General features: G+C 42.6%; 1 protein-coding gene across 3 annotated transcripts in view; it reads right to left on the reverse strand.

Moving 5' to 3' along the window:
• Nucleotides 1-13,089, reverse strand: part of PRKAB2 (protein kinase AMP-activated non-catalytic subunit beta 2) — an 18,349-nt gene extending 5,260 nt beyond the window's left edge. Inside the window, exons 1-7 of one of the 3 annotated variants that reach the window (XM_084866005.1) lie at nucleotides 12,476-13,089; nucleotides 7,662-7,828; nucleotides 6,807-6,900; nucleotides 6,455-6,575; nucleotides 3,648-3,781; nucleotides 2,814-2,882; nucleotides 856-892 (exon numbers count right to left, since the gene is read on the reverse strand). In XM_084866005.1, the coding sequence (XP_084722131.1) occupies nucleotides 856-892; nucleotides 2,814-2,882; nucleotides 3,648-3,781; nucleotides 6,455-6,575; nucleotides 6,807-6,900; nucleotides 7,662-7,828; nucleotides 12,476-12,631 (778 nt within the window). In that variant the 5' untranslated portion in view covers nucleotides 12,632-13,089. Of the gene's footprint in view, nucleotides 1-855; nucleotides 893-926; nucleotides 1,772-2,813; nucleotides 2,883-3,647; nucleotides 3,782-6,454; nucleotides 6,576-6,806; nucleotides 6,901-7,661; nucleotides 7,829-12,475 lie in introns of those variants that run through there. The other 2 variants (XM_084866006.1, XM_084866004.1) reach the window with 2 other exon arrangements.
• Nucleotides 13,090-14,074: the final 985 nt, after the last annotated feature.

Below are 14,074 nucleotides of genomic sequence, written 5' to 3' on the forward strand. Positions count from 1 at the left end.
CATTACGTGGCTCTGATGTTTACATCAGAATACCTGGCATAGTCCCCGACACCTAATTGGTGCTGGCGCGGAAGAAAGATTAGTCTCCTATTTCATTCCTTCCCTATTTTAAATTTGAATATTGGTTTAAACCTAGCAAGTAAAAAAAAGAAAGAAACACCCTGGCAATCCATTTATAGACGGAATCTTAAAGGCAATGAGAAGAAAGGGCATTTTCAATCCCTGAAACAGGTCTAATTTCCATTTAAAAAGTCGTCTTTGATCAAGAGGGGACTCAGGAATCCCCTTCTATCTTTGAATAAAGTAGACCCCAGAATCCTCCTAGGAAAGACACTCAATCCAATTGATTAATTCCAAACAGCCTAAACAATCTGAGTCAAGGCCAAGGTGAATCACAATACTTAAGACCAGTTTGAAAAGCAAAAAGGTACAATTTCCCAGGCTGTGTTACAGGTTATGTATGAACCACAAGAGAAGATGGCAGGTCTGTGGACATCCATTGATAGTTAAGGAGCAGTAACAGGAGGCAAAAGTTCAGTCAGATCCCAAAGAACCCAAGCAGATCCAGTTGAGAAACCAGTGCATTTTCCTATTTTCCCCTATACTGTTTGTCCACAATCAGTGCTTCCCAGATTAACATTCCGTGACCAGAGAAGGCTGGTCACAGCCTAAATATGACAGAAGCAAGGCAGGTAAAAAGTTCAACTCCAAGAAGGGTTTGGTAGAAATGAGAGAAATTCCTACTGGGAAAGTGAGAGAAATACCCACTGGGAAAGACCTGGCCCAGTCATATCTGGGAAAGAATATGGAATGAGAATAGGAGGACTGGACTTCAGTCCTTTCTCTGGTACTTACTGGCAATATGACCTTCTCTGAGCCTTAGTTTCTTTATCTATAAAACAGGGGTTAAAAATAATACTTACCACACAAGGTTATTATAAAAAATAAATTCAAGGTAGTTAAAGAAGTTATTTGTTAAAGAAGCTGTATCAGTGATGGCCCTTATCTAAGAAATATAAGCAGCTTAAAAAGATGATTAGGGCCAATCCTAGATGCACTTATTCAAAATCCCTGGGATATAGCTTCTGAATCTGTATTTTTACAAACTCTTCAGGTGATGATCATCTGGTAACTGTAGAACAAAACTGTATTCCAATAGCCAAACCACAAAGACATGACTAGATTGAATGACTATTTTCAATCTAAACTCTAAAGCAGCAGAGAAATCGAGAAGGACTATAAGAATTGGAGGGGACACTGCAAATATGGTCACATGTCTTCCAATAGAGGAGAGATGCAACCACCTGGGTATATATTGATATGAATGAGTCACCTGAAAGTAGTAGTTGTGTCCATCTTTAAAAAGTGAAAGCTTTAATACCACATTTATGTATTCTTTGAATTGAAGATTAACTCGCTTTCTGTGCAAGTGGAATTTTAGTGCTATGTACTAAAATTAAGTAGGTAGTACAGTGGTTATAGCTACCCACAGGGTAAGCTAAGAACACATATGTCTGTATCTATGAGTTTCAGTTTTATATCCCACGCATAAGAATTATATGGTTCTTAGCTTTTTCTGACCGATTTATTTTGCTTAGCAAAATATTCTCAAGGTCCATCCATGTTATCACATTGGCAATATTTCATCTTTTCTTATGGCTCAGTAGTATTCCATTGTATACCAGCATATACATGTACCACATCTTCTTTATCCAATAATCCATCAAAGCACACTTGGGTTGTTTCCATGTCTTGGCCTCTGTGTATAATGCTGCAATAAACATATAAATATATATATATATCTTTGCAAATGAATGTTTTCAAATTTTTCAGGTAGAGACTCAGAAGTACTGCTGGGTCATATGGTAACTCTATTCTTAATTTTTTGAGGAGCCACTGTACTGTTTTCCATAGTGGTTGTGCCAGTTTACATTCCCACTAGCAGTGAATGAGGTTCCTTTTTCCCCCACAACCTCTCCAATACTTGTCTTGTTGATAATAGCCATTCTAACAGGCAGGTAGTATCTCGTTGTAGTTTTGATTTGCATTTCCCTAATAGCTAGTGAAGTTGAACATCTTTTCATATATCTGTTGGCATTTGTATATTTTCTTTTGAGAAGTGTCTGTTCAGGTCCTCTGCCCATTTTTAAATGGATTATATGTTTGTTTGGTGTTGAGTTGCTTGAGTTCTTTATGTTTTTGGTTATTAACCCCTTATTGGAGCTGTTTGCAAACATCATCTCCTACTTGACTGGTTGCCTTTTAGTTTTACTGGTGGTTTCTTTCGCTGTGCAATTTTTTGAAACTAAGATAAAAATACACACAAACCACCCACTAGTTTAAAAAAAAGTTCTCTCTCTCTCTCTCTCTCTCTCTCTCTCTCTCTCTTTCTCCCCCCCCCCCCCAATTTTTTTGAGGGAAGGCAACCAAAATTTTTGGTGGCCTAAAAAAAATAAATAAATAAGTTCTTTATATGACTGGTCAGTGTTGCTCAGTGGTTGAGTGTTGACTTAGGAACCAAGAGGTCACCCATTCAATTCCTGATCAGGACACATTGCAGGCTCAATCCCCAGTATGGGCCAATGGATGACATTTCTCTCTCACTGATATTTCTCTCTCTCTGTCCTCCATTCCTCTCTTTCTAAAAAATCAATAAAAACTTAAGTTCCTTATAATTTGACCATTCCTGACAGTCTCAGCTTCAGTGAAGTAGCAGAGATTACTTAATCAGTGATTAAATTACCCTTATGTGTGGGATATAAAAGTGAAATCCATTTTGGGGAGCTCTGTGAAGAGCCAGCCGCACCACTTACCTTTATGGACAATGCATAGAGATGGTTCAGCATAACGTGATTTGGTTCAGGGAGCAAGGCTGGATCACACTAAGAGAAAAACACACAACACTAATTGGGGTTAAATGCAGTTTTAAACCAGGCAGTTTATTCTTTGTCAACCCCTTTGGGATTGTTGAGAAACTCTAAACTACTATATATTATTCCTTTTATATACTGCACTCATCCTTGTATATATCAATACAGTCTCATTACAGGAAATCAGGAAAATTCTGAGTCCAGGACTGAAATGCTAAGCCTCAGCATCAATTCATCTTCCTTAACAGAGCTAAGACAAAAATATTGTCCACATCAGACATAGAAGATACAGGCTTAAGAGGCAACAGTAATCTTAATGGGAATCATATGAATTGACTAGAGATGTAAATTATATGAAAACCACACACAAAAAAGGGCCACTTTATACTTCTTTTCTATATCCTCAAGTGACAAATGCGCCCTATCTTGTGTTGAAATATAAGTTCCCGAAACTGATTCTATTGTAGTAATCCACAGCTCTGGGCCTGAATTACTTGGAGCAGAAGACAACTATGAATTTTGATATCACCTGGAAAAGTCACAAGTCAGCCCTAAAAAAAAAGAAACTATAATAATATATGTATCTATATATGATATCTATATAGCTATATGTAGGATAATAATATGAAAAGATTAGAATTCTTTTTTCCATATATGTGATGAATACATATGTAACAATCACCTTTGTAATAATCCCAACCTCTACAATTACTAAACTTTAGCTCAAATGGTCCCAGTGACCTCAAGATGCCCTAGCAATACTTTCAGGATACTCACAGAAATATTAGTGTCCTTGTTAAGAATAACTTGGAGAAGGTGAGGAGGCAAGATGGGCGGGGATTTGAATCTCTCCTCAGATCGAAACACATACATTTCTTGACTATAAGGGCCTGGGGGTGAGCTGGAAAGGTCTGGAAGACATTTATCCAAATATAAGGGAAAGTTAGAGAACTAGTAAAAACGCATGAAAAAAATATCATCATGGCATCTAATAATAAATACATAGAAGTCATGAATCATAAACTTGTGACATGTTGGGTCTACAACTGTAAGGTAGATAAGAAAAAATCCGAGTTATCCTGAACATAAACTAAAGTTCCTCAACCTGGAACATGATATGGAGGATTAAGGAGGAGAAGAGGGGTAAAAGAGGTAGGTTTTGGGAAGAAGTACTCCATTTATCCGTTTCCTCATTCATACAGTATGGTCAGTTTCCTTATTCATAAAATAAAAAGAATCTCTACCCAATTTCACAATTGTTTTTAAAGGAATCAAATAAGAAAACAAATGTGACAGTGCCTTGTCATGTATAACAGTATAAAAAGATTGCATTTCTTTTTTTCCCACCCAGAAAACAGACAAGGTTATAAACTATAAGATTACTTATACTACCATGATTGCAACAATGAGGACAAAATTACGAATAATATAGTAGTCATTAGGGAAATGCAAGTAAAAACCACAATAAAATACCACTTAACATACGTTTAGAGGACTGTAAGAAAAAAGACTGATAAGAACAATAATTGTTGGCCAGTATGTGGAGAAATTGGAACCTTTATACTATTCCCATTGCTGGAGGGTATGTAAAAGGTGCAGCTGCTCTGAACAGTTTGGCAGTTTCTTCAAAAGTTAAACATAAAGTTACCATATGACCCAGAAATTATATTCCTGAGCATATACCTAAGAGAAATGAAAACATGTCTACACAAAAACTTGAACAAAACAGCATTATTTATAATAGACTAATAGCAGTAACAAATCCAAATGTCCATCAGCTAATGGATGGATAAAAAAATAGTATATTCATACAGTAGAATTTTATTCGGCTATAAAAGGAATAAAATACTGATATACATTACAACATGGATAAACATATTAAGTGAAAGAAGCCTAACATAAAATACCATATATTGTATAATCCCATTTACATGAAATGTCCCAAATAGGCAAATCCATAGACACAAAGTAGATTTGTGGTTACTAGGGACTGCTGATGGTTATGGGATTTCTTTCTGGGGTGATAAAAATACTCCGCTATTAGCCAGGACCGGTTTGGCTCAATGGATAGAGCGTCGGCTTGGGGATTGAAAGGTCCCAGGTTCGATTCCGGTCAAGGGCATGTACCTTGGTTGTGGGCATATCCCCAGTAGGGGGTGTGCAAGAGGCAGCTGATCGATGACTCTCTCTCATCGATGTTTCTGACTCTCTGTCTCTCTCCCTTCCTCTCTGTACAAAAACCAATAAAATATATTAAAAAAAAAAAAAAAGATTTCCTTTAAAAAAAAAAAAATACTTCGCTATTAGACAGTGATGATGGTTACACAACTCTGTGAATATACCAAAAATTACTGAATTTTACACTTTAAAAGGGTAAGTTTTATGTATTTGGGGCGGGCGCGGGGGGGGGGGGGGGAGAAATAAAAGAAAAATGGCCCTGGCCAGTTTGGCACAGTGGATAGAGTATCTGCCTGAGCACTGAAGGGTCCCAGGTCAATTTTGGTCAAGTACTGTGTCACCTTGATTGAGAATCTAAGCCTCCAATTTTATTCATAAGGAACCGAGAACCAGAAAGGTTGAAGGGCTTGTCCCTGATGGCAAAGCTAGTCAGTAGCAGAGGCAGGCTCTGAGCCCACAGGGGAGAGGTATGCTCACTAGAAACACAGTGCACACCGTTCTGTAGACTGTCATAGCCTTTAGTGTAAAGTAACAAAATGGTAACTGTGAGTGTGGTTAGCCAATCACTCACTCATCTGGTGCTGCAGCAAATGCACATAGAGATGAAGGCCTTCCTTGGAAAAAATGATATGGGGAGAAACAAAAGGATACAGGCCTTTTTCTCTTCCAAGACATTAAAAAAGAAAAGAAAAGAAACACTTACAAAACTTCAGTTAATATATACACACAAGAATTGTGGGGCTTTGTAACCCCTCTTTCCCCAAAGACTGCCGTTCCTAAGGGTCCTATAACACTGTATGCAAACCAGACAACATCTAGCCCCCGGACAGTGCGGGGAGGGTGATACCACCAAAGGTCAATGAAAAACTTGAAATATTGTTAGAAATAGATTTTTAAATATAGGCCATAGCCCATTAATTGCCAAAAAGGAAAGGATAAAATAGAAAATAGAGTACATCATATGTAATAAAGGCAAACACTGTTCTGCAAGACTTGTGTTATAGGGTGTGTGTGTGTGCAGATCCTGGTTAAAGTTTGAAATCAAATACTCTAAACTGATATTTTTTTGTCTCAGAGCATGGGACTAAAATGCTTACAGAATTACACAGGTGGGGCAAAAAGTAGGTTTACACTTGTTTGTATGGAAAATAATAAAAAACGATAAATAATAATACAAGCATAAACTCTGTGTTTCACATATCCACAACTATAAACCTACCTTTGCCTCACCCCGTGTATAATTTAAAAGATTCCTGAAGAGAAAAATGAAAATAAAACACACAAATAAACTCAAATAAACACAACAAAAATTCTTTACAAAAAAAATAAATAAATAAAAACTACTCTTGAGAAGGAGCATGCATTAAGAGAAAAACATCAAGAAAGAGCAAAGACTATAAAATTACCTCGACAAGATGTCTCCGAGCTTTCCATTGAATCTAGTTTTAAAGCATCAAACACCTCAAAATCGGATTTTTTGACATGGATCAAATTGTTAATCGTGCCAAGCTGACTGGTAACCACAGGCTGAAACAGTGAATGGGAAAAATTTATGAGTCTCTGTTTCAAATCCATCTCTTCCATTCAACTCTCCTCTTTTTAAAAATGATGCCACCTCCATCTTTTATCAAGAGATAAATCCTCCAGTGCAGGAGAGCTGCTGCCCATCAATCCTGGCAGCAGTGAAGTTTGACACCCAGGGGAATAATAGCCAGGAGGAGACTAAGTCAGTGGTCACCTTGGAGGTCAAGGCCTTACCTCTGATGGATCATGAACCCACTGTCCATCCACAAAGAACTTGTACTGATGCTCTCCCTCAGGGAGGTCCAGGATGGCCACAAAGTCATTATGGCTACAGAAGAAAACAGAAAGTTAAATAGGCCACGTTCTTATCAAAAGACAGAAAGTAAATGTAAAAACCACGAGGCAATCAAAATAGCATGCCGATTATCCTCTACACTGCTAAGTGATTGTAGCCTCTGAAGTAATTTATAAACCCAGTTTCCTTTCCTATATCATGTTCAGCATGTACTTGCCAACCCCTCCCAATAACTTTAGTTCTTGACTAATGTCTGGAAAAGAATAATAAAAATGTTAATCTCCCAAAATGGTCCATCTTAGTACAACTATTTTGCTTTGGCAGAACAGACCCCTCACAAATGTAAATAAGATGGCAAATAGGTTCAGGACACAGAAGTGGCTCATGGTACCCTTTCCATAATTTGGTGAGCATCTTCTGGAAAATTACATACTGGCTGTTCTGATAACCAGTTAAATAATTCATTATTGCCCAGGAGGTAACAGATAACATTAGGACTTCACAGTGTGTTTCGTTTTAGTGCAGCAGTCAGAGCAACTAGACTCAACTAGTTATAAAACCCTTCCTACAGGCATAGTAAGGAGTTGGATTAATACAGTCCTAAAGAATGTGCCCACAAGGCTATCAATCCCTCCAAGTAGTAAAACACCTCTGACTCACTTTGAGATTAAAAAAAAAGTCACAGATTAGTCACTGGTCACCGAAAATGTGCAAGAGTCCCTAGCTGGTGGAGAGTAGCCCAGCCAGGTCTCTACTCCTGGATTCTGTGGACTCAATCAAGACACTTGTCTCACCTCTTAATCAGTGGAATCTTGGCGCTCCAGTTGTTGAAGGACCCGGAGATGAAGACCTCCTTGCCTCCTTCAGACCAGCGGATCACAGTGGGCCGGGCCTGCTGTGTGGGCTTTACGGAGTCGTCCAGGTCCTGCTGCCATGATACAAACTCCTTGTCCCCAGGGAGCTGAAAGAAGGATCAGGTCATCCCTAAGTTGTGACCCAGGAATTCTTAACACTCTCCTCCCTAGGGCAGAGAAGGGTGCTATGTTTCTGCTAAGGGTTAATAAGCCCTGAAATTAGCAAGTTTGGTTTTGAACACACTATAGATAAATAACTCATCTAGGACCAATACCATCAAATAAATGACGTATGGTCACGGGCTGCCCAAATCACATCCTAACTTCCAAGTCTGTTTCCTGTTATCACATTAACCCACCGGCAGGCAACTACTATGATATGCTTCTGAGTGCCTCTTAAGAGGAAAAATGTGAAATGAAGTATCTATATATATAAAAGCCTAAGTGATGAAATGACTGGTCAACTGGTCGCTATGATGAGCACTGACCACCAGGGGTCAGATGCTCAATGCAGGAGCTGCCCCCTGGTGGTCAGTGCACTTCCACAGCCGACCTCCCATGGCAGGCCGACCTCCCCTGGTCCCTCCCCCAGGCCAGCCAGGCCAAGGAACCCCCATCCCTGCATGGATTCGTGCACCAACCTGTAGTCTTATATAATAAGAGACTAATTTGCAGAATGACCAGTGGAATGACTGGTTGCTATGATGCACACTGACTACTGGGGGCAGACAATCAAAACAGGAGCTGCCCCCAGCCCGCAGGCCCCAGGCAAGCCAAGGAGGGTGCCAGCAGGGGCCTCCCCTCCTTTCCCCAGATCGGCCCATAGATCAGCCCTGATTGCTGGCCAGGCCTAGGGACTCTACCTGTGCATGAATTTTGTGCACCGGGCCTCTAGTGGTTCTATAAAAAATAATTACATTAGCCATGCATTTTTCATGTGCAAGTATGAACAGCTCTCAATTATCAGTTGCAATGGAAGATAGAGATGCTAAAATTCATAAACTCTATTTTAGCTAATAGGTTACAAATTAAAAATATAAACACCAGATCATTGGTTTCTTAAATTTTGAGAATTGGTTATGAACTCTTTATTTGCTCACCATACTAATTATTTCAGGAGTAGGAATGAAAATTCTGGAGTCTCAAGAAACATCAGATCAAAAACACAGCTTCCTTTAACAAAAGCAGTTCCACTAACAAATGAGGTCTGTAGGATTCTGAAAAATATTGACTCCTTACTTAGTTTCTTTTCATGACCATGTTGGGAAATTTCCTGGGACTGAGAGACCGAAGAAAGGGGTTGACAATGCCATCATTATATCAGAGTTTATTAAGGGAACTTACATGAGGTTCATCTTGGGCTTCAGCAAGATAATGTGGATAAACTCCAAGCCCTGCAGCAGGCACTGAAGAAATATATAGAACAGAGCAAAATGGACAGGAGTACTGGGGCAGGCGCTGCCCTAAATAAGGGGGAATTGTCTTAGTGCCTGCCCAGGGCAGGACAAGGGCTTGTTCTAGGAAGCAGCACACCTGGGACATACGGGAGAGGTCAATCAAACAATCTCCGAGGGGATTTACAGGAAGCAATCTCTGTTCCGGCAGGGGTCTAGCTGGATGTAGGTGGAGGATGTGTCTTAGAACAGTCTCTCTACATACCATCCTTTAGAAGAAGAGTTGGCAAACTGGCCAGTAAGCCAGATGGTTTATAAATAAAGTTTTATTGGAAAATAGCACGCTCACTCATTTACTTAGTATCTCAGCTGTTTTCATGCTACAGTGGCAGAAATGGGTAGTTGTGAGAGACTGACTATATGGACTGCAAAGTCTAAATTGTTTATTCTCTGGCCCTTTACAGGAAAAAGTTTGCCGAGCCCCACTTTCCATAGGCTTAAATGACGTTGGTATATAGAGAAATAAGACCTTACAGTATCGAGTGAAAAGATTACCAAATAGCCCCGGCCAGGTGACTCAGTTGGTTGGGCATCATCCCATGCACTGAAAGGCTGCCTGATGGATTCCTGGTCAGGGCACATGCCCAGGCTGCAGGCTCCATCTCTAGTTGGGGAATGTGCAGGAGGCAGCCAATCAATATTTTTCTCTCACACTGATGTTTCTCTGTCTCTCCCTCTTCCTTCCTTTCTCTTTAGAATCAATAAAACATATATATATATATATATATATATATATATATATATATATATATATATCTAACAAATAAAATAATGTGTTTTTTTTTTAAAGGGCTAGCTTATTTATTTGGGCTTTATTTTCTTTTTCTTTTCTTTTCTTTTTTTAAATATATATTTTATTGATTTTTCACAGAGAGGAAGAGAGAGGGATAGAGAGCCAGAAACATCGATGAGAGAATCATCGACCAGCTGCCTCCTGCACACCCCCTACTGGGGATGTGCCCGCAACCAAGGTACATGCCCTTAACCGGAATCGAACCCGGGACCTTTCAGTCCGCAGGCCGACGCTCTATCCACTGAGCCAAATCGGTCCTGGCTATTTGGGCTTTATTTTCAAATGGCTGTGGTGGTCTACCCTCCATATTGCCTCTCGATCTTCCTCAAAACTGCACTGAGACACCAGTAGCAGTATAATCTGAAGTAAACAGAGAAAGAGAAATGAAGGCACTTTCACATTATATAACTGGTTTAAGAGAAAATCTGGTCTCCATATTCTTAAAGCAATGCACTCTTGTCTGACAAGCTGCAATTAAAATTACAACATGTCTATATATGTCTAAGAATTATCCTCAGATTCTGATTCAGATAGAGGGCCTGGGAATCTTTAAGTTTCCCATATAATAATGTTAAACAAAGAAAAAATCCCTCATTTTCTAAAATAAATAAAATACCATATGACATGTCTGGAATTTGCTTCAAAATAATTGGTGGGGAGAGTGAATGGGTATAGTTATATAAATTCATTCACGATCTGATCATTGTTTAAACTGGGTGACAGGTATTTAAGAATTCATTACACTATTCTTCCTAAACTTCAAAACATGGAAAATGTTTCCATAAAGTGTTTAAACAAATGTCAGGCGATTTTAATGTGCAAACAGAATTGAGAACTGGCATTCAAAGCAATGTAGGCCTCACTGCCACTGTTTCTATCAGATACTTTTAGGATTTTCGATTTAGAATTTGAAAGCTACAAACTATTAATATGCCCAGCTTTGGAAGAAAGCCCTTCCATGTATGACATGACATTTCTGTGGGAGATATGAGTACTGCTGACTATCAGGAAGACTGTTTACGACAAGTTGAATTGTCAGCACAGGCACCAGGGAAAGAGACAATTAGAATTACAGTATGAAATGTTCAAGTAAAACATTGGGGGAAGAAGACAGTAATTTGAGAATGATAAAACTTTAGATCTGGAAGAGATCTGAGGAATGATCTGAACCAATTTTCTCATTTCACAAATGGCAAGACTGAGGGAAGGGAAAGAATGATCCAAAACAAGGCTCCATTTTCAGACAGAGCAACCTGGCTTCCATCCAGGACACCGATTACCGCAGTCACAGTTTGACAAAAACACTATTCTTAATTCCTGAGTCATCAATGTAGGAAAATGGAAGAAAACACTGTGAGGTAGTTCACCTTGAGAAACCTTGAATAAGTAAATTCAGATGGCTGGATGGGCAGCCCCAATGATGAGGAAGGAGTCCGGAAGTGGGAGAAGAAAGGATCAGAAAAGAAACCCCAAGAAATGGTCCCTCCTTTAATCATCCTCAGTCCTCCTTTCTCTGATTACGTTCTCAGTTGGGATCCGAGGAAACAACCAAATTCTATGTGATACCAACGAGGCAAATCATTCTCTATTCCTTTGTTGAAGAAATAAGAAACATCAAACACACTCCAATCTCCTCAATTCCTCCATTTTTAAATTTTTATTATTATTATCTTTTTACTTCATCCAGTTGGCCTTAATGCATTTAACTCTGACAGCTCTAAAAGTGATTATTCGGATGGTAATCATATTGCTGACAGCTCCATCTGTCCTGTCTGTAGAGCGAACACAAGTTACTGCTTTCCTGAAAGACCTTGGGAACTGAGAGCAAGTTCTCCGGAGCCGCCGTGGGTGGTCCTTGTTAGCCATGCCAGCCTTAGGAAGTACTACCGGGAAACGGGAGGAATCCTGGCATTATTTGCTCTGCCACTTGAGGAGCAGCTGGGCATGAGAGCAGCACAGCCTCAGGCACTGCAGAGAGCCGGAGTATGGGGCAACAACGGAGCAACGATTTCCTTCTTTTGATCCCCACTGCCAGGAGAAAGTATTCGCACAAGCCAGCGGCTGCCACGCACAGCCAAGCCGAAGGGACAGGGATCGGGAAGTGCTGAGCTCCTAGAAGCGTAAACACGATACGGATACACACACAAGCGGTCAGGGGAAACATCCATTTACCCTCCTCGGGGCACATGTGAGGAACGGAAGTTTTCCACCAGCGCTTTTCAACCTATACTTTGGAAGGGGACACCTTCCTGCTAGGAGAACCAAAGATAAGGGGGCGAGGGGTCCCCCAGTCATCCTGAACATGTGGCCGACAACAGACTGGTCGGAAAACAAGCATTCTCGCTTCTAGTTGGAGGCAGCACTGCAATTGCCATCAACATCTCCATCCCCGAAAAAATCCCGTGAATTCACAAAAACCCCCGTAACCTGGATCAGTGGGATAAGAACCAAGAAAAGGAGGAGGAGGAGGAGGAGCCCTGACGCCCAGGCCGCCGCAGTCCGCTCACCTTGGAGTCGGGCAGGCTGAAGACGCTGGGGTCGTCGGTGCTGCCCACCATGATCTTGTGCTCCTTGCCGGGGCCCGGGCCGCCGGCGCCCTCCGCGCGCGCCGCCTTGGCGCCGTGGCGCTCGCCGGCCGCCCGGTCGCTGGCGGTGTTGCCCATGGCTGCGGCTCGCGCCGGGGCCACCTGCCGTGGGAACCACACGGAGCGGGGAACCCCCCGCCGGCGGCGGCGCGTCAGGGGCACCTCCGGCCCCGCCCCTGCGCCGGGGGTTCCGGTTCAGGGAATCCCCGCCGCCCGCCCGCCGCGGGGAAGCCGCCGGGAGGAGGTCGCTCCCCTCCGGGGCCTCCGGGAACGCCCGGACCCCGCCCGTGCGCCTCCGCCGCGCGCCGCTCGGGAATCCCGCGTCCGGGAACTCCCAGGCGTCCCCGCGCTCACGCCCGCACCCCGACCATCACCTCCTCCCGCCGGCGCGATGGGGGGTGTTCTTGAGGATGAGGCCACCAATAAAGTTATTGAAAATTGAAACCTCGCCCGGGTAGCAATCCGGGTTTCCTCCTAAAATGGACACAGCCCGCCCGCCCCGCGCGCGTTCCCTGCGGCCGCGCGGTGCCCGGGCCCGCCGGCCTCTCTAGCGCCGCCGCCTCGATGGTGACAGCCCCGCGCGCAGCCTCCGGTGCCGGGCGGGGCCGCCGTCCGCTGTCCACCGGGGCCGGGCCGGGCCTCCGCCCGCAGGATCGCCCTGCGGAACGGCTCGCTGAGTCCGGGCCCCGCGTGCGGAGGACCCGGCCCTCAAATGACACTAGGGCTGCCACCCGGTCTCCCGTGTTCGGTACCCGGAGAAACGGTGCTTTCTTCCCGGCCCCTCCCCCTGGCCCCAGTTTCGCCAAATAACGGTTTCTTATCCGTAGGCGACCGGAGAGGTGGGTTCCTAGAGGGAATAGGAACCCGGCTTCCCACTAACGGCAAGAGGGCGTGAAGTTGAAACTAAGTGCTGCAGAGAGCAGTCAGCTTGGGGGCCCGGGGAAGGAGTGATGAGGAGATAACCTTAAGTTAGTGAATTGCCGGTCTAAAAAGAAGGGGGAAGAAGCTATTCCAAGCTAAGAAACAGTGTATGCAATGAGCAAACCCCAGAAGAAATGAAATCCAAGAAAGAGAGCAACAACAAAAACAACCGAGGAATAAAATAGTGGGCAGAAGAGGGCAAAGACAATCCTGGGTTTGGGACACATCCAGGCTTTCACTGATAACGAATGGTATTTAACAGTTCTTACTTTGCATTATAATGCTATGGGTGTCTCATTCCCTACTAGCAATCCTTGTCGCTCAACACGTGTTACAGAGACCACCTAAGCTAAGAGATTGTTCCAAATGCAAAATCTGGACTCCATCCCGTAGAATTGGAATTAATACACCTTAGGGGACAGGGGGTGGGCAGGCTCTAAGTAGGGGTGTCGAACTCAATCAGAGAAGGGGCCAAAATCTAAAATCCAGCCTAAATCGCGGGCCGAATGGTTTACTGAACAGTCATAAACTGACAATGTCATAAACTGACAGCGGAGTGCAGTGATGACAGCGCAGTGCGGGCCACATTGCAAGGCCTGG

This window comes from Pipistrellus hanaki (assembly GCF_964339955.1).
Source record: "Pipistrellus hanaki genome assembly, chromosome: 18".
Classification (NCBI taxonomy): Eukaryota; Metazoa; Chordata; class Mammalia; order Chiroptera; family Vespertilionidae; genus Pipistrellus; species Pipistrellus hanaki.